Source organism: Gopherus flavomarginatus, chromosome 17, assembly GCF_025201925.1.
Source record: "Gopherus flavomarginatus isolate rGopFla2 chromosome 17, rGopFla2.mat.asm, whole genome shotgun sequence".
Lineage (NCBI taxonomy): Eukaryota > Metazoa > Chordata > Testudines > Testudinidae > Gopherus > Gopherus flavomarginatus.
In genome coordinates, this window is record NC_066633.1 from 3,227,807 (window position 1) to 3,253,497 (window position 25,691).

Sequence of the window (25,691 nt, forward strand, 5' to 3'; positions counted from 1 at the left end):
TTTAAAAAATGAACTACACACCTATCATGCAAGATGTAAAGAAGTATGTTCAACTAGTTCAGTTTAGATATACAGTAAAAATACACTTCCAAAGAACTATCATTTCCATTTTTGTTCATGTTTTTAACAGAATTTCAGACTAGTACATCAAATGTGGAACTGTACAAGTATGTGAAGAAACATTAGGATTGCAGTAGTAAAAATGTGTACAGCATTCAAAACCAACAAGCTCTAAACAACTGAACAATACCACAGGATTGAAACTATCATGGGGACAACATAGGTCACTGGAGACAGTGAGTGAATCCGAATGTCCCTACATAAAGGCCTTATATAGAATATTGTATCTTACTTATATGCAAAATCCCTGATTTGATTAAACCAGACAATTGATTTAATTGCCTGTTTTAGGTTTTAGATAATAGAAACACGAGATTATTCCCCTCCATAAATCTCAGTTATTGAAAAGGCAATACTGAGAACTGATTTCAAAGATGTGGATTCAGGTAGTTAAAACAAAAGAGCAAAACAATAAAATACCAACAACAACCAGCACCTCTCTTCAAATTGTCAACAGCTACATTTTGCTGCATTACTATTGAATTTAATAGTAAGTTTTTGAAAACCATTTTGTTTACATAGGAATACACAAGTTTTTATTTATGGCCTGTATCCATTTCATATTGGACCAACATTGCCTTTTAAATCAAGAAAAAATCCAGCTAAACCATTTAACAAAAATAAAGTTCCCAAGGTGATTGACAATAAACAAAACACCACATACAGCAGAATATCTGTGTGTGAACACCCTTTTCAAAAGGTAGAAGCATACTCTTTAACAATCCACTAACCAATATTATTTCCTTTTTAGACATCTTTGCTATGAGGTATCTAGTAAAGTTTGCTAACTCAACCTGTAGGTTTTTTTTAAAAAACATGTATTTGTAACTGTGTGCAAAGTTAATGAACTATGTTAAACTCTTTGTTTTTTAGGGATGGGAATACAACCCCCTTCACAAATCTTATCCATTCATGATTTCCTATGGGGACTGTCTTGTTTCTTAGATTATTCATCTTTATTTACCAGAACTGAAGAGCAAGAAAGGTTAATAAATATTTAAAATATGTCAGGGTCCCAGTCTCACAGTCCTTGTGCACCCAGATCTTTCACTGACCTCAATGGGAATTTGGCATGCACAAGGTCTGCAAGCTTTCAGCCGAGAAAGCTTTATAAATATAGCATTTTAAAAACCAAAACACTGTTTGCACGGAGCCTGGCCTAATGAATCATATTCAGTACACTTTGAGGAGCAAAGAACACGAATCTTAGCACCTTTCTTGCTGCTAGTTCAGAATAATCTTTTGCTGATTTCAATCCTATGGGAGCAACAGAACAGTTTTTACTAAGTCAGCCACATACAACCTAACACATCTGACTGAAAAACCTTGCATCAAGATTGAAAAGAAACAACCTTATATATGGTACATACTGCTCAAAGTCTGCATTAAATAAACCATTGGGAAAATAGCATACAGCATTCTAACTCAAATGTAAACCTTGCTGAGGTATACTTATTTTTTCCTTAAAGAATGAACGACTAAGTTTCAAAAAAAGGGAGAAAGAGCTCACAGCACAAATGATATTCAGATCTCACAACTGAGAAGGAATTAAATTAAATTGAACAGGTCCATTATGGTTTAAGGAATAGCCATTTTTATTAGTATCCATAACAATATATTCTTACCTGCTTTTTTATACCTTCAAACCATTAAAAAAGGCCATATATGTTTGTGAAACAATGTTATCTGCCAATGTTTTAAATTAATCTAACAAAACTTTTTTTTTGTTTCTAGGGGACAACATTACCCAGTGTCTATCTCAGAAATAGGTTGATCATGGCCACACTGCTTTCAAATGCCTGGCTTGCCCTCTCCACAGAATAGGACAGACACCTTTGATTGCATAAAAGCAATATTTGTTTCCTTTTCAGTGTTAACTGAAATTAAATTGAGTTTCAGCAATGAAATTAAGCAGTATGTTTGGGTAAATTTTAACGTTCAATAACAATTTTTAGTTTCAACTAACAATTATTTATTTCTCTATAACGAAAATATCTAGACCCTGTTATACAAATTGGATTTTTCACCCATATATTTAGGAATCAGGAGGCAGATGTGTATCATATTTAGAGTTTACTCTAAGCAGATACTGTATTTGATGTGCAATTTTCTAATCAATTTAAATACAGTCAGCCTACCTGCACTGTGAAATTAATGCTAAATGTAACTGCAGCTGTTACCAAGTAGTTTACACAAGTGGTTTTATTACTGGTTAGATTTTACAAATTCTGATATTCAAACAGACTTTCACCTTAAAATTCTAAAACAACAAAGCAACCAATAAGGGCATAGGACTATTCAAAGTAACAAACTCTTGTAACATTTTTGCCCTTGTTATAAATATACAGAGAGAAAAAGAGAAAAATGGACATGTAATCCAAAGTACGTAGATAAAACAGTATATAAGGCACATGGCAGTCTTTGAAAATTACAGAAGCTTTAGCCAATTTAAATTAATTGCTGTTTCCCTTACTCAGTCCACAAAACTGTACAGTTACACAAATGTTGTGTTGCAGATAGATCTTCCAAGTTATTCCTCAGTCCATAATCTGTAATATCAGAACAATACATTTCCTTCTGTTTTCAGGAGAGATCCTAAGTGTGGTTAGTCAATTGCTCAAAGCCTCTATTAAAATACTCTTGGAATTCAACTAAGAATAATTTCTTTTTTAAAGAAATTATTGAGAAAGAGTCATCAGAAAAGATTTGTGAGAGTTGTCTGTGAAGGACTTCGAGACTCATGAACCTCAAGACTTCCAGGTACTGACGTCAAGACAGATGTCACAGTAGGCATGGTAGGATTAGTCAAGTCTGTTAAGGTAGTGGGAGTGCTGGATGGACTCATGGAGGCATTGGATATTTCTGAGGCGGGTCCTGACGGGGTTCCTGCTTGCAGTGTGGAATCTGAAGTCTTATCCACCCCTGTGTTTTCTTGACGTAAGAGGTTCCGTCTGAATTTGGCTCGGGCGTTTTGAAACCAAACCTGAAATATTTTAATATAATAGGGTAGCATTTAAAAACCAGCATTTTTTTAGAAAAGCAAAAGACACAAATTCAATACAGCCTCAATTAGGTGTATTCTTGTATTGACTGCATGTAGGTGGAACCGCTCACTATGCTACAGTAACTCCACAGGTTGTGTCCAGTTGTGTGAAGTGTTCTCTGCTTAGCATGTAAAGCATTTCTGTCTGCCTTTCCCACATTTCTCTAAGTAAACAGAGTGCGCACTGGGATATGAAGAGAACAGGGCATGAAGAAGAGAAATCTTGCTCTCCAGGAAATGAAGAAAAGAGTCTTAGGGCTTCAGTAGCCGCTGTGGTTCATGCACCTAACCACAGCTCCTGAGAAGTATTTGTCAGGATGGGGGCGGAACTGATGAGACGATGTGTATAATCTTAGATCCACCAGCCCCAGCCATATTTTGGTCCATCCCACCTCCCATCATGCACTGCAAAGCATATAGATGCTATGCATGGCATCCTGCTCTTCCCCTCTCCCTAAACAGCTCCTCTACAGCTCCAGAGGTAGCAGAATTTTCCCCTCTCTCTAAAAGATTTGACACTCTTTCTCCATAAAGCCTTCCTCTCTCCTCCCCACCCTCACCCCAAAAATGTTTTGGCTTCACTCCCCACCCCAGCCTCTCTGTAGAATGTTTTCTCATACTTGTTATGAAGGTATACGATACAATTTGTATTGTACTAAAACATAATTTTAGAAGTAACAAAATCTGTGTGCAAAAAGTATATTTATCTGTATGTAACTAGAACTATATTTATCTTCTGTATTGTCTAGCTATTATCCTGCTGTCTATGACTGAGAGACAAAAGCGGCAAAGCTCATCTCCTAAGGCTAAATTGCCAAGGCTTCTCTCCAAAGGTAATGGTGCCTGTCCCATGCCTATAGGGCTAGTTTTAAAATAAAATACTCTGCTAGTTTATCTCAAATTAAATATCAGTAAAAATATATTAAACCCCAAGAATATTTCTATTAAATCCAGATACAGAGACATATCTCTATTAAATTTAAAATGGCATTAAAAGTCCTGTGCTCACGCTGATGCAGGCAGATACCGACCTTTTAATACCAGACACTCAGACATTACAGGGATAATATATTCTCCGGCTCTGATCTTACAAAGTGAAGCCCGACTATTTAGGTATCACCGGGTCTCAAGTCATTGTGTTGTATCACCTTTAACTGACCCAGTCCTGCTCTCAGTGAGCTCACACTGACTTATTCCAGTGTGAGCAGCATCAGTCCCTGTCAGTCTAGGTGCAGAAGGCCTTATCGTTTTTTCTGCAGGAAGTTCCACAGAAGGGGACTAAGAGAGAGGAGATATCGGTGAGGGTCTCCTATCACAACTGTCTGCCAGATGGTCTGTTGTGGAAAAGGGGGTGTGCAGAGCCCAAGGGACCAGAAGGAAGACAGAGTCTTGTGTCCCCCACAACTCCCTAACAGTATGGTCCTGCTGCAACTTGAGAAGCCCTGGGAAGCCCCTTTGAGTGTGATTCCCACCACATGGAGGAGGAGAGTGAGGTGTGTAAAGATAACACAGTCCTGGGACTATGGATGTGCCCCCAGTCTTCCCACTCTCTCCCCTGACCAGTCTATTTCCCACTTATGGATCCCCAGAACCAAACACCCTCTGTGGGGCCTGGGGAAAGAGGGGATGCTGTTGCAGACTCTTCTTTCTTTGGGGAAAGAGCGGGAAATCCATGTGAAGAAGTGTTTAGGTATGAACTCCAAGGAGTGGAATTAAGGACAGATGGGCAGCTTGAACATAAAAAATTCCCTTTATCCTCATGTGCAACTCCTACTAATGTCTTCTAGAGTGGTAAACATAGACCAAGGGTAGCATATGTCCATTTGTGTCCTTGCTTGTGCAGCTTAGTGTTTTTAATAGTTTATATTGACATTCCCCTAGTTTAAAGGGACACTGTCAAGTAGTTTAGGCTCCATGCATAGGTTTGGTATATTACAATCAGAAAAAAAAAGCCATCCCAAAAATTAATATTAGCACTAACTTTTTTAGGGTTCTTTAAAGATGTCAGATGTATTATCATTATTAATTAGTTGTTAAGTGCCAGTGAAGTGTTCAGTACTAGGCACAAACAATGGAAAGTAGGTTTTGGCTTAAACTTTCACCTGCAATGTCTTCCATTCCCGGGCCCTGACTCTGCAATCAGATCCATGTAGGCAGAGCTGTAGGGCTCTGTAAAGGGTGCAAGGGTCTGTCTGTGAGGTTCCAGCTGAAGGACCAGGAACCATGTGTGCAAAGAATAAAGGTGAAACAGATTAATCTATTTTGATTATTTAAGTTGAGAGTATGTAAAAAAACAGCCATCAGAAATGACGAAAAGCAGAATTTTTAAATCTGTATTTTTTTCATTTTAAATAATATAAATTATTTGTAGTACAAGTATGGGAATTTTTATTTTCAAATATATGTAATCTGACAATGTCCCTTTAACAGCAGGAAAAAAGAATAATAAAAAGTTTAAAGAATTGCCCGCTGTTGTCAAGGCTGAATAACTCAATCATTTATTAATGAAAATAAAAGAGACAAAGTCACCATTTCACTAGTTCCAATCATGTGCACATCATCCCCTGACTTCATCCTGATATTTGCAAGAAACGTACTTACACATAGGGAAGAGGGTCAAGCCCCACATGCTAGCAAAATTTCAGTTTCTAAACATGAAGCAATTTGCTGGTTAAACCAAATTATAAAATTTCCAAAGACATTAGAACTACTTTGATCTCCCAACCTACTCCTAAAGCCCAATGGATCCTTAACTGCGATGCTGCTAAAAAAAACCCACTATGGTGTCTCTAAATGTCTAATTTTGTACATAAGTTAGTGATTTGGAAAAGAGAGAGGGTCAAGCCAGTTTGTATGTATTTCCCTCCTTCTTCCAAAGTCATTAAACACTTGTAATCAAATACTACCTTCAGCTGCCCATGCAGCTACCTGTGAATGCTACCAATGGGAGCTGCACACACGGAAAGATTTTGACAGGGTGTATTTTCCCTTTAATATGACTCATTCCTATTAGCATGAAGGGAAAAATATACCCCAACATCTTATAGGTGCTGTCTAAAAACAGGCTAATTCCTAACTCCCTCCCTCTCCAGGGTGTTGCAGGGTTAACTGGTTAATGCTTGTAATGTGCTTTAGGGATGCACAATGATATTAATATTGCTACTTAAAAAGCTTCTAGATATTGACTGTACTGAGATTCCGAAAAATATTTAGCCTTGTGTCAGAAAAGAATAGCCTAAAACAGCTACCTCCAACACATTGTATACAAGTCTGTGGTGGAGACTTACAATGTGAAATATTTTTAGCCAATGTTTTTACTCAAGGGAATTGAGAGAAGCAAAACTATTGTTTGTGAGCTGCTGGTAATGTGGGCCTGCCTTGCAGTATGTGTCATCATTTATATCTCTGCAGATAGGATGTAAAAGGCTGCCAAATGAGAATTCTCCACTCAGCACAGTGGTAGTACTGTTTTAAGCCCACTTTGTAGGTGCAGGCCCTATACCGACAATAGTGCTACATTAACACAAGGAAACAATAACACAACTGTACATAATAGTTCCAGAAGGTCTCATCTCACATCAGTTAGATAATTAGGAATCTGGTCTTCAGTATTTAGGAATAAATAAATAAATAAAATCACAACAGTGTGGGAAATGTTTAATGTCTTTTTGTTCAAATGCATCATTAAAGGTCTGAACTACATAAACCAAAACTACCACTGAAAAACAGAATCAGCTGTATGTCAACCATTAATAATACTATATTTGAGTTAATGGTATTGAATAGCTATGGATGGACAGCAAGGCGGGATTGTCCAGTGGTTGGGGCACTAGGCTAGGGCTAGGGAGACCTATGTTTAAGTCGCTGCTTTCCGCAGATTTCCTTGAACAAGTCACTTAGCCTCTCTGTGTACGTTTCCATATCACTTTCCTTGTCATATAATCTTCACAGTGTATTAAAGAGATCCTGAATATTAAGGGTAAAATCCTGTTCTTACCTGGGGGAGCAGAATAGAACAGGGTGGGTTACTGCAACAAGTTACTTGCGGCTGCTCTGAATAGCATGCATTATAAGCTATTGGGAAGAGAGACGGTAGCTGGACAGACCTCTACCAAGCAGATTACATCTCCTTGAGACTATAGATGGAATGGGCCAGCTCACTTGCCAGCAGGGGCGGCTGGTCCCGTGGGACCAGCGGACCCTCCGCAGGCAAGCAGCGAAGGCAGCCTGCCTGCCATGCTTGGGTTGGCAAAATGCCTAGAGCCACCCCTGCTTGCCAGTCTTCCTCTAGCACTCTTTTATCTCTATGAAGGATCTTACCCTGCTACCTGCAGGGAGGAAAGAATCCTTTTCTATCTTCTCTCCTTCCACTTCTGCACTATGCAACGAAGGGCAGAATCTAGGCCCTAAAAAGGAACATTTTGTGCCATTTATCAAAATTTCCTCCTGAGAACCCCCTTTCTTCATACCACTTGCAGAAGGTGTTAGACGCAAAGAGCTGAGGGTTTTTTCCCCTCTTCTTCTTTGCTGGGGAAGCTCTTGAATTTCAATCAACTCGTTCACATGCTCTCACTGGCTGACATGCATTAGGTATGTGAATGAACTTGTAGATCAAAAGGTTAAAAAATAAATCAAAACAAATAGAAATACCGGAAATTTATGGAAAAAAGTTGAACATAATTCTGATTTAGATACTTCTGGGAAATAGTCTGTGCATTGCCAAACTGCATCAGGAACAATCATTTAGAGAGTAGTATATACACATTCCCCTGCCCACTTCTGCTGGCCATGGACAACTGATGACTCACTACAGACTGAGCCAAGCTCAAAGTCAGGTCTTCCAAGTGTGACATCACAGACGCTGAAGAATCTGGCTAAATATTCCACTCGTCGATCAGCATACCCACCCCTAACACGTACTCATGAGACTGATGTCCATACTGTAAAAAGACTATGGCCAACTCTGGAAACTACACTGTGTATGCTTAGCAAGCTCACCAGTTTCATTACAAGCGCCACAAGGCTTAGAGACAGCTGTTTCTCTGTTCATCAGCCGTAGGCAGGCTTATACAGAGTTTCTATTAAAAATTATGTATAAAGAAAGAGAAAGATGTTGAAGGCAAAAACATTGTCCTTGGCCAAAACAGCCCAGACCTAATCTTGCAGAAAAGAAGGTAAGTTTACAGACATGCCTGGCAATAATACAGGTAATGTTTGGAATTTAATACTACTGGAACATGTCCATGTACGTCTAGGAGTCCATGTGGCTTCAGTACGAAAGACAGACGAAATCTGATGTTGCATGTTAGCTCAGTAGTATTAGTGAATGACTGGATATCAAACTTTTCAATTTAAAAGAAGTAATGAACAGCACTGTGCCAGGAGCCAACAAGCATGATGAGACTTCCCCAGCAAGGAGCCACCTTGCAAGTATTGTAAGTGAACTTTCAAGTTTGAAAATCATCTCCATGGCCACAGAAATCTAGCTTGCTTCCTCTCACTGGTCAGTTAAAGTGCAAATTGGGCACAGAGGCTCTAAAACCCTGATCTATGCAAGCCAAGAAAAAAGTGTTTTCATGGCCCACATTAATTTCCAACATATAGCTTGGAAGGGCGGATTAGAGCAATTCCAACACAGGCAGAAGAGGCCATACGAATGGCTGTAGTAGGCAAAGTGTCACTCTGAATCACCTTCTGGAAACACTACTCCATTATTTCCCATGGTCCTACAAGTCCAATCCTCTCCTCCTTATTGTCCACCTCCCACAGTGCTGCAGGCAAAGCAAACCAGATATGCCACTGTGGGAGCAAGATGACTGATTCTCCAGTAACATTAGCAAGCTCATAAAGAAGCTGAACGGAACAGCAGGGGGCTGGACAGGATGAAAAGAAAGGAACACATTCAGCACCCAGAAATGTCAGTGTTTAAGTGTGTAAGACGGGGGTAGAAGGAATAGAGCAAGAGCAAAGAACCAATGACAGAGGAATGTTGAAGTTGGGGGAGTCACAGAGTAAGAGGACTGGAGAGGGAGAACTAGGGTGTAAGAAGGAAGAGAGGAATGGGAAGAATAAAGTAGGGGAAAATTGAAGGGCAGAGCATGAGTAGAGAAAAGAAAGGAGAAGGATGAATGCTAAGACTGATGCAGCTGGGATGGGATGAGAGAACAGAAAGATGGTGAGAGAGAGAGACAGTAATGGCATATGTGACTCATCTTGCTTGATGCACTATAGGAAGGCACTCAGAGGGCTCTGTGATAGGTGAAGTACAAGGAATAGAGAGGAGATGATTAAAGTGAATCAAAGTGTTGGGAAAAAGAAGAAGAGAGAAAAGGAAAAGAGAAGCCAGAGAAACAGGAAGAAAACGGAAGAGATGAAGTGGCAGAAGGAACATGGAAACATGCAGAAAATCCTTTCTTGCACAAGCAATAGCTCTTGTCAGGCACATATGGGAGCAGCTGCTGCAACAGGCACTGATTCAGGCATTAATAAGTGCAGGGACTAGTAGGGTAGGTATCTGTCCACTGCCCTGAGGTAGGGCCATAAAAACAAACAATATCAAACAGCAGGAAAGATGTGCAAGAGAAGGAGTCACAGTAATTTTGTCATTACCGTTTTTTCCACAGGACCCCCAACCTCCACTCCTTTTTCTCTCTATCCATCCATCACCACAAGATCTTGGTTTACTCCAGCAAACTTATCTTTTCTCTTAGCATTGCTTTCTCCACCCATCCCCCATTTCACTGTGAACTTGCCCAGGTGCTAGTGTTTCCCCATAGTTCCCTGCCAGGTCTTGTCACTGTACCCCATTTGGTTCCTAGTAAGTCTCCAACCCATTTCCCCACAAACCTCACTCAGGCTCTTGTTTACACTATTTCAATAGGAGGGTCTAGAGCTCCTGAATTCCCAAATTTATCTCTGGCAAAAAAGTCATTTTGGATAAGAGCCCACCAAATCCGAATTGGTGTAGCACAGAGTATAGATTTAGATGGAGCTAAAGGATCCAACATTCCCACCTTTTGCTTCCCATAAAAATTCAGAGGGAACAAGTGCCTTTGGGCCAAGAAAAATCCAGCATGCAATGGAAAAATGTCTTTAAAAATGCCTTCACCTCTCAGTTCTAAATTACAAAACTATGAATGAGAAATTAACGTGTTTTAATCTTTGAAAAATCTATTATTCACTTCAGCTACAAAGCCAAGATGTCCGATCTATCCTGACTGACAAAATAGATCAATATTTCTGTTTAATTTCTTATGCAATTATTCATTCAGAGTGACTTCTAAACTTCCATACTGTTATCTACCTAGAAAAGGAATATGACAGCTAAAATCATTCACCTCTCCTTAAAAGAATACTGCAGGAAAAATGCCTGGCAGATGTAAATAACTATTTGATAAAAATAAGCAAGACACCTAATTTACACAACTCTGCTCTAAAAATTAGAACCCAAGATATATTCCTCTGCTAGGCTGCAAAGAAATGGCTTTTCTCGTACTCTCTGGGATTACTTTACACATCACAGAGGGTACCAACAAATAAGAAAAATGTGGACATTAGCAATATGTGGAGGTATTATTCACAGTGTTTCAACTAAGGCTTGTCAAACTTGAGATTGATATTTTATTTACTGCTAGAGACAGAAGTCTTTGCTCTTCTTACCTGAAGAACTCTTTTGGTTAGGCCAGTTTTCTGAGCTAGCTGTTTCAAATCCTTAGCATCAGGATTGTGGTTAATAGCAAAGTAAGACTTCATTGTCCGCAACTGGTGGTGTTTGAATGACGTCCTCATGCGCTTTGTTTTTTGATTACTAGGGTATTGCTGGTCTCTATCCAGGTGGTCACCATCATTTTCATTGCAACTTAAAGCTAAAGACAAGAAGAAGGAAATGGTTGTGTAAATCCATCATTCTGTGACCAACATTGTTTGCAAATCATCTGAGTGCAGCAATTAAAAGAACATACTATGGCATGTATTATAATGATAGAAACCCTACTTGCCTTCCCCTCCATTCCTGCATCCTTCTATTCTTCCCTTACAATAACTAGTCTGCAAAAATCCTCACCTGCATCTTTACTGCTTTTAAAATGTCAGGTCTCTTTCCTTTTTTCTTTTCTCCATCTCCACACATCCATTCCATGACTTTCTGTCTGTAGGACAGTAGCTGTCCTCAACTCTGTAAAGTGTTTTAATGCACTTTGTATCACCATAAATTGCATTGTACTGCACACAGAAAGCTGCTAAATAGAGTCCACTTAAATCTTGATGGAACAGACTAGTTAAAATTATAATTATTTCCTCCATCAAACTAAACCCTGTAGAATACAAGAGAGACCCATTAAATAAAACACTATTAAAGCAGTAAAGTTTGTGTACCAGACAGAAAATTACAACTATAATTTGACTAATTAAAGAAATAAGCCTGTTAAAATATGTCAGTAGTGTGCCAAATCAAAAATATACATTTTTAAAACTATTCTCTGCATATTTATATTTCATTAAAAACAAAATCTCTTTAAAAATAGTGGTTCAAAGAATCAATTTTCCATGTATCCATTTGAGATAATTTAACAAGACTGCCCGATAAATCTGAAAAAATCAGTAACAAGTCTTGCAAAGAATGTTTAGAGGCAAAGGAACATTACAATAATTACCAAATAGTTCTAAAAGTTGCACGCCAAGCAAAATATTCTCATAAGCCAAAGGTATTAATTTGATTTTATACATGCATACATTAAACCACAAAAAATACCCTTAAAATAACATTAAGGATCAAGACTAAACCCACGAGAAAATTCAGTGATACGTCTAAAAATCTGTTCTGACATTTTGTCATTAATTTACCCCTCTGTGCTCAGGTATCTGCAAACCCTCTTTTCAGTTTTTTTAAAAAGTTGTGTGTTAAAAAGGGGAAAAATCCCTGTAATCTTCATTTTACACTCTCCCTTGATAATTATTCATCCACTCTACCAAAATGGCTGGAAAAAACAGATAAATATGTATCTTGGGAGCTATAAAATGTGAATTATTGATCCAGCTGTCCAAACATCTACACACAGGTTTTTAGAATAGTTCATCATTACTGATCCAATACAATGTAATGTAGCAGATAGGTATGGCCTTATTTCAAATACAGATTGTTTATCAAATTGGAGCTGTTCAGCTCCATAGAACAAATATGAACGCTAAAAATCAGGTGTGGAAACAAATTTAACAAAATGTTCATAATATGCATGTGTGTCTTTTGTACCAATAATAATAAATATATTCAAACACTATAGAAAGCAATTAGTCAGCATATACAGTGATTGCTTTGCAAACTTTAGCATTTCAGAGACTTTTTAAAGGCCAGGACACATTATGGAGTAAGGCCTGAAAAATTTCAATTTGAAAAACAAAGGCATGTTTGTCTCACAGACACGTAAAAAGCATCCGAAACCTCAAAACTTCTCTCAATGTTTTTTAGACTCCTATAATTTAAATAACTAGCCATATATATATAAATCCTTTCCAGACTAACCTCATGCCAAGTTTCAGCAATGAGGGGCATTTTTTTGGCTAAGTTTTAAACTTGGTTTTCTCATGGAAAAACTGACAGCACCAGAATTCAAGGGGGAAAAGGAGACACAAATGGGGACAGCAGAAGCCTGCATTTATTAAGCTGAATGGAAAACTTCAGAATCTTCTTCTGGCTTGGTTGGTTACTGAAGTCTGGTTGCCAAACATGTAGTCACCCTATGTACTTCAGTCTCCCTCGTAGTTACATTCTCCTCCTCAAATAATGCTGGGAAGAAGATTATCTAAAACTATATTGCTCATGGAAATTGGTGCTATGAAAAAGAGGTAAGATAATACATTATTTATTATTGTTGTTTAAAGATATTCACTCAGAATTGTAGAAATTCACTCATAGACATTAGAGATGGAAAAGACGCATGAGCATCATCCTAAATCTTTTCTAATCCTCCCAGAGGTGACAAGTCAGTGATTGATTATGAAAAACATCAAATTATTTTCTGAAGAACCAAAACCTGTTTTCCTTTCATTGCAACTATATATAACTTGTTTCTTATAATTTACTTCCCTACCTCTTCTCCCTACTCATCCATTCCCTAAATAAAATAAAAACAAAAATGTCCCATTTGGGGCCTGCAGAACTATTGTCTCCTCTTAAAAAAGGAAATGGCACAACAGAATTTAAAAGTGCATGAGGGTGGCTGCTGCTCACTCTTGTTATGCCAGCTGGATGGATACCCCCTGAAACTTTAGCCTGAGATAAAGATTTCTGATTAGTGCCAGTAGCCATTCATATTGGGGTGTGGTACTTAGGATTCCATCTTTAAATCAGTCTATTGTATTATTATACATGACTCTCCCAGAATCTGGATTCCCTCCCAAGGTCTGGGTCAAAAGATACTCAGTGGGCAGAGCGGAATTTTCATGGGGAATTTTCAGAGGGTCTCCTATAGAACACCTCAGTGCAAAGAAATAATCCTGTAGAGGCTCCCTATGCGCCCCCTCTCCTTTTCAGACACTTTTGCTCCTGTTCTTTGTGTGCCATCCCTGTCTATCTCACAAAGGATCTGTTAGACAATCCAAATTCCAGGTTTCCTCTCAACTGCAGGCTGAGGGCTTCCTGCCATGAGACAAGTTCAGAAATGGAATTCAGTGAAATGCCAGTCAAATGGGAAAGCTTAAATTAATGAGACTAGTGCTTGGTTCCCACTTTGGGGATCAAAGAAACCCAGAGGGGCACTGAGTCCCTTTTTAGCTCCCAGAATGCACACTGAGCCCAAGCTATCCACTGTGCCCTGCCTCCCAGAGCCTCCACCAGCCACTGAATCACATTCATGCTGGCCATCATATCCCCCTCCCTATGAATCTGTGGCTGGCCACTCTGAGTAATGACTAGTCCTACACTCCCCCATTAAAAACACTGTACAAAAATCAGCTCAGGCAGTATCGCCATCAATTTGACCCTGACAATCTACGCCAAAAACATTGCAATTTGGTGCTAAGGAACAAAATGTACTCCATATATTAATGCAGTAAACTGCCTCGTAAAAGGATGACAGGGAACAAAGAAATAAGGTATTGTTATTATAAACTACATTTGAGAAGAAAACACAGTAAGATCTTTCTTATGCCACCCTGGTCCTTGGATCCCACCAGCTGGGGTTCAAACCAACCTTGCACTAATGCTCAATGTGCTGCTGGATGCAAGGGGCAAAAGCACTTCCTTTAGGGAAATGTTATCTTTATATTTGACATGTTAAATCAGGAAAAGGAAAAAGCAAACCAAATTTTGGTGTCAAGAGAATGATGAAATAAGAAACACATGGTGGAGATATCAGCTCTCCACTCCCAGTGGCTCAGTGACCTGCACCTTTTCCCACCTGGAAGAAGAGGGAGGGAGAGCAGCCCTGTTTGTTCTTTGAGGTAAGTCTATGGAAGCGTTTTGTATCCTTGTGGGGGGGAAAGATGAGAATCCTTCCCTGACTCATATCACCTCGGATATAGAGTAGGTTGGAGCTCTCTCTGAACAAGGGAGGGGGGGAATGACTCTTGGGTCCTTAATAGCAAGTGGAACAAAAAGGGGGATTTTGGAACAAAAGAGGGCATTCTGTGCTCAGGAAGAGGAATCTGGGCCACCTGGAACTGGGACTGTGTCCCCCTCCCCAGGTCTGTGTGCACGGAGTAGGGGGAGACCACACCTGTGAGGTTTCAGAGTAGGGGACCCAGGAGCTTCTTGCTCAGCCTTGAAATCTCAAGCAGAGCTTTTGGGAATACAGGAGATAGGGGATGTCCTGGAGGCGGGGGAGATTACATAGAGTGGAGCTCCCTTTTTATCCCTACTGCAACCTTCCAGCTAGAAAGAAAGCTCAGGGCTCTGTCTGGGTCACATTCCCTCACAGTTTTGCTTAGCAAAACAATCCCAGGACCCCTCCCTAGAGCTCAGAAGCAGAGCTGTGAACAAGACTGTGGCAGATGCAAGGGCAGGGAAGGGAGCTTATCCCTCCTCCTACCAGAACCAAAGGGCACCTCGTGCGGTCTCGGTGCAAACCCCAGTGAATTGCAACCTGTGTGACTCCTCTAGGGGGAGAAAGAGGCTCAAGATCCGAGTAGCTGCCGGACTGGCTGTAATGTCGGGGCAAAGAGAGGGAGGAGTGGAGGGGACAGGCCTACAATGGGGGGAGAGGAGAGAACAAAGGGGTCCTGAGGAGGGCCCAAAAGAGATAGGACTATGGGGGGGAGGTTTCTATGGGCAGGGCCACGGGGGGGGGCAAGTGGGGCAATTTGCCCTGTGCCCCACAGGGCCCTCCCCACCAGATATAGTATTTTATAGTATTACAACTTTTTTTTAATGGAAGGGGCCCCCGAAATTGCCCCAGGCCCCCCGAATCCTCTGGAGGGCCCTGTCTATGGGCAGTAGAGAGGGGCCAGGTCTGCAAGAGGAGGGAGTGAGGGATAAATTAGGGCCTCCAGTGTACGTGTGTGCAGTGGGTGCCCCAGCAGGAGGAAAGGGGGCTCTGAGCCCCCTGTGGGGGGCTGCAGTGGGGGAGGGTGTCCGGGCCCATCTCCTGGAGGGGCTGGCTCGAGAGGTTTTTTCCTCTCAATTAAGCCGAGTGAATGAAGCTAAATTGCTGGTGCGAGCGCTCAGTAATTCCCTGCGCGGGTGATTAAGCCCGCCAGCCTCCCCCCAAGTCCAGCGCCAGCGCCAGGGTCATGGGCTGGAGGCAAAGCAGAGTCCCTGCAGCGTCTCCCCTCCCCTTCCAGCGCTGACCTCTCTCTGTCCCCTCACACCCAGCCCTGGCTCCGCTGTGCGCACATGCAGCCCCCGGGCCGCCCAGCCTGCCCCAGGCTCCTGGTAGCAGCGCAGGGGGGACATGCCCATTAGTAGGGGCTGGTTCGCTCTTCGCTGGGGCCACGTTTGGCTTGCTCCCGTTCCACTCCCACGAGGCGTCCTCGGGAAACAGGCGCAGTTCAGCGGGAGCCGGGCGCGCAAGCCGCGCCCTTGCTCTCCAGGAGGCGCGCAGCAGGTCCCCAGCCCTCTAGGCTCCCAGTCCCTTTGGGGTCCCTGGGGGAGATTCCTCGTCCGCAGCTGTAATCTTCCGTTGGAGGGGCCCGCTTCAGGGATCGTGTCCCAGGTGCTAGCCCCAGCAAAGCAGGCTCCCCAAAGTTGTACCGGCAGTTACGTATTTGACAGACTTTTTTCGGACTAAATACTTTAAAAAACAAAACAAAACACCAAGCCCCGCCTGAAAGTACGAAACCCATCGGTCGGGGAGGAGAGTGTGATTTTTCTCACCAACCTCCTGGAAAACATTCGCGCTTGAGAATCTCGATTTTGTCTGGCTTTGTAATTTCAGTGGCAGGGAGAAATCTTTCTTTAATTTGTCATTTGTTTGATTTTTGTGCAGAGGGAAGAAAAGTGATGGAAGAAATTAGAATAAAAGAGATCGAACAAATTATTCAAAAACTTCACCTGCTTTTTATTGTATTTTTTTGGTGGTTTATTTGTCTTTCCAGTGAAACTTTTGGCTGATGCCAGAGAGAGCCTGCGCCAGAGACACTCCTAACTCCCCCGAACCTTGCTGGGGATTGGGGTGGGGGTGGGGTGGGGCAAGGAGATAGGAGCAAAAGACACTTTCCTTGCTGCCTGGATTCATCAGAACCCCTCGCCATCTCTACATTTATTCTGTCAATGCTTGTTCGATAGTGAAAGGAAACAAACGACCTCGAGCGCTGCGGAAGTCCAGCCAAAGCGGATCTAGGGATACCAGCTCCCGCTTTAACCTAGCTCAAAAGCCTTTTCCGTTCTACATTCCTAACAAAACAAACAGAAACGAAAACCACTTTTTTTCACAAGTGCGCACCTTTCTCGGGAATAGCTGTCCTCTCCCATTGCTTCCCAACCCGAGATTTATGGCTGCGCTGTATATTTAACCACCCTCCTATTGACAGACTTTCTATCCTCCAGAGTCAGCTAGTAAAGGAAGAAAATAGTTCTTAATGTGGGTCTTTGCTCTTCGCAAAGACTGTGCATTTTATCAGGCTGTGGGGCCCTCGGTATGCACGGTACATCTATCATTTCTAGGGGTACTTCAGTGTCTTCATGATAAAGGGAGGCTAGATATGAACGAATAAAATATTCCAGGCTGTGCGGGGTTCGGGGTCCAATTCACAAAGGGAGTATTTTATTCAGAATTCTTTACAGGTGCTCCTGTGTTCAGCAAGCTTCCAGCCACTGATTTACTGACCTAAAAACCCTCTCAAACTCTATTCCAACAAGTGAAAGAAAAAAATTATGATCATAGGAGCAACTCTTACAAAGAAGAACAGGAAGAAGAAGAAGAAAGGGAAAAATCTTTTTGAAGTTCCGGATTCCTTCAAAGTTATTTTCCACTTGTCAGGCTCTATCCACATCTAAAATCCCCCAACCATTCCACCCCACTGCAAACTGGGTCTTGTTTGAGTGGGAAAAAGCGTCAATCCAATTTATGCTACAGATGAAACAACTGCCGTTTAGTAAATAATTTATTTGTAAACTGCGGTCAGGTTTTAGGTGTCTCGCCCCGCTCCTCCCCCAGTTCATGGGTGTGCTTTTATTTGTAGAAGAATACGATGTATTTATTATACACAAACCCCAGCTGGCAACAAAAGGAAAGAGGGGATGGCAAATATTGTTCATTTCGAGTACATCTCAAAGTGGAAAGCAGTCACACACACACGCGTTAAAACATGTTTTCTTTTAAAACTTACGAAGTCGTAAACTTTGCAATCCGTTACTGTTTTATTTTAAATCAAAGGACAAAATGGGTAGATTTCCAGAACTTCCTTTATAATCACTTCAGTTAAGAGATTTTGTTTTAATCATAAAAAGGTTTAGCAAAAGAAGATAAAACCTTCCCAGGGAAGGTTGTTTAATCTGCAGTTTCACAGTCAAAGCAGAAATAAAGAGTAATTATTTAGAAAAGGAATAAAAAATAATTGCAAATAAAGGTGGTGAGTTTAAGAAGCCAAGGAGCTATATAGTGTTTTTTCAGGCTGCGCACCTATCCAGGACAGATGCTGACGGTTTGGTTTACTGGTCCTTTGAAACTGAACATCTGCCCTGCACAGGGAGACAGCGGAAGGACAATTTAGGCTAATACCTCCTAAAAGCGTACAAGTTTAAACGTGAAACTCGTGTTTTCTATATCTTTTAAAGTTCGGAGTGACTCTGAGGAAAACGCCATATACACCTTTCAAAGCACAGAAGAACTTTTCCTTCTCAAATCTCTCCAATGGCACTCCCATTGATTGTATACATTTTCCAAATTATACAGCAATCGGTTAAACGAATTCCAGGTGGCAAACGCTTCCTGAAACCTGTTTTCCATTTAGTTAAAGTTACGCCTTTCCTCCTCGTTATTTTTATGCCAAATAAGTAATTTTTGCGCATCCATCCCCATTGTTCCCATCCAAGTTGCGCGCAAAATAGGCGCAGCCTTAGCGCATCCTCCGCTCCCCCTGCCCCCGACTTTCAAAGCGCGCACAGTCTACAGGGCTGGGAGATCACGAGCAGATAAGATTTTTCACAAAGTCATATACTGCGCTGCAGTTTTTATTTTTTTCTATTTTTCTAATATTGAGTAGTAGAAAGTAAAGCGCTGCGCAGAGCAGCATATTCCAGAGATTTACGAGAGAGGGAGTTTGCACCAAACAGCAGCAAACTGTACGTTTGCCTGAGGGTCCCATCCCCCAAAAAAGTTCAAGGCAAAACTGCACCCAACCCCAACCTCCAGGTCATGTACGAACGTCACACCAGACAGAATTCCACTCTGCCAAGCAGGGCTGAAGGACTCAAGGAGCTGTGAAAAGGGGGCAGCACTACTCAAAAAACAGGCAAATGCTGAGTCTTCTTCAGGGTCTCCCTCTGTTTTACAAACATTTGCTGGACACTTGATCTAAGAGTTTACAGAGGTTTGTGTCCAGAGAAAAACCTTGTTTCCAACACAGCTGCTGGAAACCCTTCTAATAGAACTGAGATCTAAATCTTTTCCTCTGCACAAACCCTTTTCTATCTCAGGATCCACAAAAACAGAAAGATAAAAATAATTCTAACATTTCTGTTATATACAGGCTACAAATCATACATTATAAGAAGAGCAAAGGAAAGAAAGGATTTTCTTTGATAGGATGGCAACCAATTGGAATTCCTGTGCCTGCAAAATTACAACACTGAGGTGAAGCGAAACAATCTAGGATATTAGCTATTGAAATTTAAAGAACTGGAGAGCCATGGGTTTTTGCAAAGACACAAGCTTGTCCCGGGACCCAGGTCTGCTCCTGCGACCTCTTGTCCTTGCTGCTGATCTCACATTTGGAGTAGGGGGGTTGTAACTTGAGGCTAGTGCATGGTTAGAATAGTGATTTTTTTGAGACTTCTATAATTCACAGTTGATGAACAAAACTCCAGTCAAACTGGTCACCGGGCAAACAGTCCAGAGCTTGCCTGCAAACACCTGCTTTCTAAAGACAATTGCTCAGACCACCGGACTGCACTCTGCATGTGCTTTAACATAAAAACGCTGTACCCCCACACCAGAGTTCCAGCAACAGCCCCATCTTCCTTCCAGTTCAGTTCCCAGTGAAATCACCGCGTTGTTGGGGTTGGTTTTGTTTTTTACTCTCCTCTTTACCAAAGTCTTTGGTGCAAGAGCTCAGGAGTGGCAGAATAATTCACCCAACAGCAGCCTTTAAGAACTAACTAATAAAGGAAATTCACAGCTCTCTGAAGTGCTAATTTACAATCTCTGGTTTCCAGATTTTATTTCAAGCTACACTCGCCCCCTTTCTCCCCCTCCCCCCACTAGATGACCTTGCTTCAAAACATTTTATTTCCAACTGAAGTGAAAAATGCTAACATATCAGCTTCTGTAACTGCAGTTTGGCAGCACTTGAGCTCAATAATTATGCTGCAGCTAAACTATTATTAACAGTTTAAGCCAAAATAAAGAGAAACCGCAGCCCACCCTTGAAGGGGAACAGAAACAAACCATCAGCATTATTCCTGGTGGGGAGGGGTCTCTTACCGGCATTGTAAGCTGCCAAATCTGCCCCAGGCCCTGGGCTCTTCCTTTTCCTGGGTCTCCCCTTCTGGACAGTCCCCACGCCGTTGTAATAAGGCAGTCCCAAAGCATTGGCAGAGCCCGCTCCCAGAGCTGGGCCCTTCCCAGCCGCTACATCCGAGTGATTGAAATGCACCTGGTACTCCCCCTGGATGAGAGTCTCGAAGTGGAGGCGGCAGTACACCAGATTGTCCTTCATGCCAAAGTGGTCGCCGGTGGTCAGCATCTTGTTGCAAGTGGTGCAAGTAAAGCAGTTTAAGTGATATACCAAATCCCTGGCCCTCATGACCATTTCGGAAGCGGAGATCCCCAAGTGACACCTCGCACATCTCTGCACAGAAAACCTCCTGCGAAACAGAACCGCGACAGGAAACAAATGAGAACCGCATTTCCCCTTTTTAGCGCGGATCTCCTCCCCACCCCCCTTCCGCAATTCCCCGGTAAAAGCTTAAAGATGTTTCTCTTCTCCGGCCAGAAGGCTTTTTTTCAGAGAGGCTGGGCTCCAGACCGCGATCCTTGGATGAGCAAGGACCGCTGAACAAGGCAGTAAAGTTTGCAAAGTGGCCTTTGTCTTCCCGTACCCTAAACTCTTCAGCGATTCAAGCCGGAGAAAGCCGTAAAACCAGCTCTGGCCCTGCCAGACCGATGCGAGGGGAGATCCCTCTGCCTGGGTCCCTGGCTCAGGGCATCCATTCTGCTTCCCCTCTAGCAACACAATTATTTTACACTCAACCTGCCACCCCGCCTCACTTCTGCAAATCAGGTGCAACGAAATCCCCCCTCAGGGCCATGGGACAGCAGGGAAACTTGTCCGGAGACCCGGGCTGGGTCTGACCTTCAACTTGGGTGCCAGGGAAGAAATTCAGCATTTTCCAGCTCAAATCGCCCGGCACCATCACAGCCCTTTCGTGGAAACCCAGCGTGCTGAATGGAGAACTATCCTAACAAATAACATTTCCCGCCCGCCTGTGAGTTCTCCCCAGAGCCTGCCACTCCATCCATCCTGGCTGGCGACGGCCCCTTACACCCCTTCTCCAGGCTGGCTCCCTGCATCTGGGGCTCCAAGCCACGCACCGTTTACCGGGGGGAGGGTGCCTGTGTGTATTTAAAGTAATACTGGAGGCGCGTTAATTAATTATCATTATTACTATTATTTTAATACTATTTGCCAAGGGCTGAGAAAAAAGTGACGTTGTATTTCTCCTTAGTTGGTTCGTTTTACTCCAAAGAGTGCAGGAAACCGAGGGAGGGGGCACATGTTCCAAGCCTGAGTGGGGTTAGTGGCCCGATATTGGCCCATTCTCCCCACAGACTTCAGCCTGTCCTGCCTACCTCATTACCCCCCCTCTGGATGGAGACGCTTAGGGAGCCCATATCCTGCCCTGCAGGGAGAGTCGGCCCAGTACCCCCCTATGCAGTGTGCAGCGGGGTTGGGTTTGTTCTGTGGCGGGCTGGGTATCAGAGCCCTCCCCCGCTCCCTGCACTGGGGGAGGGGCAGTCCGTACCTGTAATAATCCTCTTTGCAGTAGATGCTCCCGTCCTTGCTGAAGCAGGTGAGCTCGGACTCCAGGTTGAGTTTACATTCACAGCACTTCAGGCAGCGCATGTGCCACTGTTTATCCACTGCCAGGAGGTAATAACGGTCGGAGATCTTTCCCCCGCAGCCGGCGCACAGGGCAGCCCGGTCACTGCTGATGGAAGGCATGGTCTGCTGGGGGAAAACAATTACAGACAGTTAGCGACAGAGGGAGAAACCCTCCTGCACCACTAACCACCCCCTCCCCCTTCCTCCCCCAAGCCCAGTTACCATCAGGGCTGGGCTTCTCCTCTTCCACTCCAGGGGGCTTAATAGAGAGACCAGAGAAAAGGGAGCTCCGAGGAGTCCAGCCCCTGCCATCCTGACCTGCTTCTCTTGCCCTGGGAAAGTGAAGTTTCCTTAAGATTTCCAAGGCTTAAAATATCTGCCCCTATCCCAAGCGAAGGGACGCGGTTGTTGGCAGAGGGGATAGGATACGAGAAGGACATATTACAGGGTGAGGGGGAAGGCCATCCGGGTTAAATCTAATAATTGGTATATATGAACTGGATCGGCCAGTCCCAGTGCAAACAAAAAAGATGCTGCTCTGCAAACAAACAGTCACAATAATCATACAGCAGGGCAGATCGCAGACAGTTAATTTGAGATATCTATATAGTGGAGACGCGAAGAGTGACTGTATAGGAAAGGCTGTGTGTGTGTGTGTGTATATATATATATAAAAATCCGGGTGAACTACAGATCCTGGCAGTTATAGAAAAAGCTCTCTTCAAACTGAGTCCAAACAAAATGTATTGCAGCCCAAAGCACTAAACAGATGAGTCAATAAAACTGCGGAGGAGATGAATATTCAATTCAAAGCGTAGAATCCTTTGTGATGAATACTACACAGTCTGAAATGTCCAATCCAGAAAACTGAGGGGGGGGGACCCGCAGCAGAGCATTTTAGGCTATGCCGGGAGAAGTTGGAAGCAGTAAACTAGATGTAACCCCTATATAATTTAACAGTTTAGTGTCAGATCAGAACCCAAACGAAACTTCCTCAAAAAAAATCTAATCAACTTCAACTAACTAGTGAGAAAATAATGGTGGAAACCATTTAAACCAAAAGGAAAACATCCTTATTTGTGTTATCTTGGATCTTAAAATAAAATTCATTGGGAAAGATAAAACGCGAAGCACTATTTATGGCAGACCTTGCAACTGGCTTTTGTACATTTCCCTCTTCGTTTGCTTTTAACATGGCACCTAAAACTCCCTATATATTTACTTATTGTGAAAAAAAAATCTGACGGATACAATTTTTTTACCCATCCAGCACCTTAAACTGATGCGCAATGCAAAAATAAAGAAGCCAGCTAAAAGAGGAACAAGAGAATAGAGGGATAATGAAGGGAATGTCTTAAAATATACCAGAACTATCCAGTAGCCTAACTACACTTGCACAAGCCAAATAAATACTTTGCGAATAGCCCAAATGCCTATATTTCAATGACTCCACTCTCAGAATTTAGATTTAAATGAAAGTCTAGCAATGTATGTATGCTGTCCACACAGCTCCACTGTTTATGTCGTTAAAGAGTTAACCGAACCCTGATTAGTGATCATTTTATAAGCAAAAGCAGCTTCCTGTAAAGACAGTTTAAATAAAACACTATTTTTCTGCTTTGTCCTTCCAGTGACATGAATATTTGGGGACCCAAGAATGGTGCTTAAGAAGTTAATAGTCTAAGCCCGTTTATAATATTTTACTCTCTCTCTCTCTCTCACACACACTTATAATATTTTACACACACACACACACACACACACACACACAAACACACAAACACACAAACACACACGGTGGCTTACATATATAAATGTCATAACAATTATGCCAAGAGAGATCAGTTGTCTAATTCAAACACTGTTTACCTGCGGGGAAAAAAGAAATCAAATTTTTCAAAAGAAAACTAAAAATATTTAGAGCACAAACCAGGTACGAAGGCTCTGTATAGCCGTCAGTTCGGCCTTAAACATACTAATGGGGGGTGATTTTATGCACAATGCTAATAAAAATAATACAACATGGAAAAAAACAAAAACAAATTCGTAAGGTTTTTCTCGGGCACATGGCCATATCAGCTCTACAGGAAAAGGCATATTTGACCTGAATACGGATCTTTTTGCCTAGCAAGAGTTATCTTTCCTATTTAATTAAAAAAAAAGTAGAAGATATACAAATGTTGAAGGAATTGAAAATCTCTTCGCTTGATTTTAAGTTAGCTTAAGACATTTAGAAGGAACACATTATTTTATTTAGAAGTATCTATTCTACTCCATAAACGCAAGAACACATAAATATTATAAATCAACAGATACAAAATGAGCCCTAGCAAAATATTTTAGAAGGGAAAATTTGTGTCTTCGTTCGTAACCATTGAAATTCGTCTTCTCTTCTTGTCGCACTGTAGCGAGAACAGATTTGTTATTATTATTAGTGGTGATCGTAGTAATAACACTAATGGATTATAACATTGCAAGTAGACGTGCAGTAGTGACTGCGTCAGTGTATTATCCCATTTGGAAAACACAGAGAAACAGAGATCCTTTGGTGTTCGTGTTTCTCACTTTGCAGACAGGATGCTTTCCCTTCTCCCCAAACCTGACTACACCAGAACGTTAACTACATAAAAGAGCATGTCGCCCTCTTCCCAAAAACTTTAGAAGGCCAAACAGGCTGTGGGCAGGGAAGGAGGAGAAATTCCTGTGCTCTTCCAAAAGGCTGCTGCTGCTTTATTCCTGTTCTCGCAAGGCAGTGCCTTTCCGTTCATCCGTCCGTTACTATTATTGCTATTGTTACTCATTATTGTCAGATACATGCATAGCCCATCGAGTTTATTTCATAGCTTTTAGGTGCGTTTATGCTTATTTTTTTGGTCCTATTAACGCCTCTTAGTTATTATTTTTGCCTACGTTTCTCCTGGTTATTCTTAAGGGAAAGCGTGGTTACCGTTATGGGGTTAGTTATTTTTAGGGGGTCGAGGGGGTATGTCGCCCGCTCTCTCGCCTCCTACCGTTTCGGTCTCTCCCCTGTCTATAGCCGAGCTGATGGCTGGCGCTTCGCTCTTGGCTCTCCGGTCCATCTCATCGATGACCCCGTGCATCTCGGAGCCGGACAGGCTGTGGAAAAGCATCGCTGAGGAAGCGGCGGCGGAGGAGGAGGCCCCGAGTTGCGGCTGCAGTTGACAGTTGTTGGGGTCCCTGCAGGAGCCCAGCACTTGCATTAACCGGAGCCCTCCCTCATGCATCTAGCACGGCCGCCCCGTCTCTCGTCGGGCTCCGGACTTGCCACCCAACGAAGCTCTCCGGAGCTCAGCGTAGGCTCCGATCCGCGGGTTTCAGGGGGGTGAGGGGGCAGGGGAGGTTGGGGGAGGGGGCAGGAGGGCTGTTGGTGTTGCAGGCTTCAGGGCTTGGATCTGGTCAGTTGCGTGGCCCCGTCACGTCCCTTTAGGAGGCTTCTTCAGAGCAGGGCTCATCGCCCTCGGAGCAGTCCCAGGCACTCAGCTATGGCCCAGCTGGCAGGAGGCTGGGCAGGTTGGGGATTGGGGGGTTGATATACAAAAATTAAGCCATCTTCTGTGCAAAACAAATTGGAGAATAACGACAACCGCCTACATTGCACCGTGCGAAGCCGATGAGGAGAAGCCTGGAGCAGGGCAGTGGGAGCAGCGGCAGGAGAGGAGCAGGCTGCTGCTTCGGGGAGCTGGGGCAGATGCCAACGCTGGGCACTCACAGTCCAGAGGGCTAGCAGCAGGAGCACCTCGGGGGCAAAGTTTGCTCCTCCCCCAACCTCTCGGTTCTCATTGGGAAAGGGGAAACCCGGGCGGGGGTGAGG

At 42.7% G+C, this 25,691-nt stretch overlaps 2 protein-coding genes across 4 annotated transcripts in view; one reads left to right on the top strand and one right to left on the bottom strand.

Annotated features, from left to right (window-relative positions):
* Positions 1-25,192, bottom strand: LHX2 (LIM homeobox 2). 3 transcript variants are annotated; one of them, XM_050926270.1, is made up of 5 exons: positions 24,871-25,192; positions 21,780-21,982; positions 20,239-20,621; positions 10,823-11,028; positions 1-3,103 (listed from the first exon to the last, which is right to left on the bottom strand). In XM_050926270.1, the coding sequence occupies exons 1-5, from the start codon at positions 25,102-25,104 to the stop codon at positions 2,816-2,818; spliced, it is 1,314 nt and encodes a 437-aa protein (XP_050782227.1). In that variant the 5' UTR covers positions 25,105-25,192; the 3' UTR covers positions 1-2,815. The 3 variants fall into 3 exon arrangements, with proteins under 3 accessions (XP_050782227.1, XP_050782226.1, XP_050782228.1); XM_050926269.1 differs by having other exon boundaries at positions 21,780-21,985; XM_050926271.1 differs by lacking the exon at positions 24,871-25,192 and adding an exon at positions 22,178-22,231 and having other exon boundaries at positions 21,780-21,985.
* PSMB7 (proteasome 20S subunit beta 7) overlaps positions 1-25,691 on the top strand; it is a 563,007-nt gene that overhangs the window by 325,519 nt on the left and 211,797 nt on the right. The gene's annotated exons all lie outside the window — the stretch shown is intronic.

What these genes read in the sequence shown, in the direction of transcription:
- LHX2 (XM_050926269.1), bottom strand. Translation starts at nt 25,104, where the DNA reads ATGCATGAGGGAGGGCTCCGGTTAATGCAAGTGCTGGGCTCCTGCAGG. An exon ending in ACAGGGGAGAGACCGAAACG is followed by an intron (nt 21,986 to 24,870) that starts GTAGGAGGCGAG and finishes GTTTTCCCCCAG; the next exon opens with CAGACCATGCCTTCCATCAG. An exon ending in TTTGGCAGCTTACAATGCCG is followed by an intron (nt 11,029 to 20,238) that starts GTAAGAGACCCC and finishes TCTTGTCTTTAG; the next exon opens with CTTTAAGTTGCAATGAAAAT.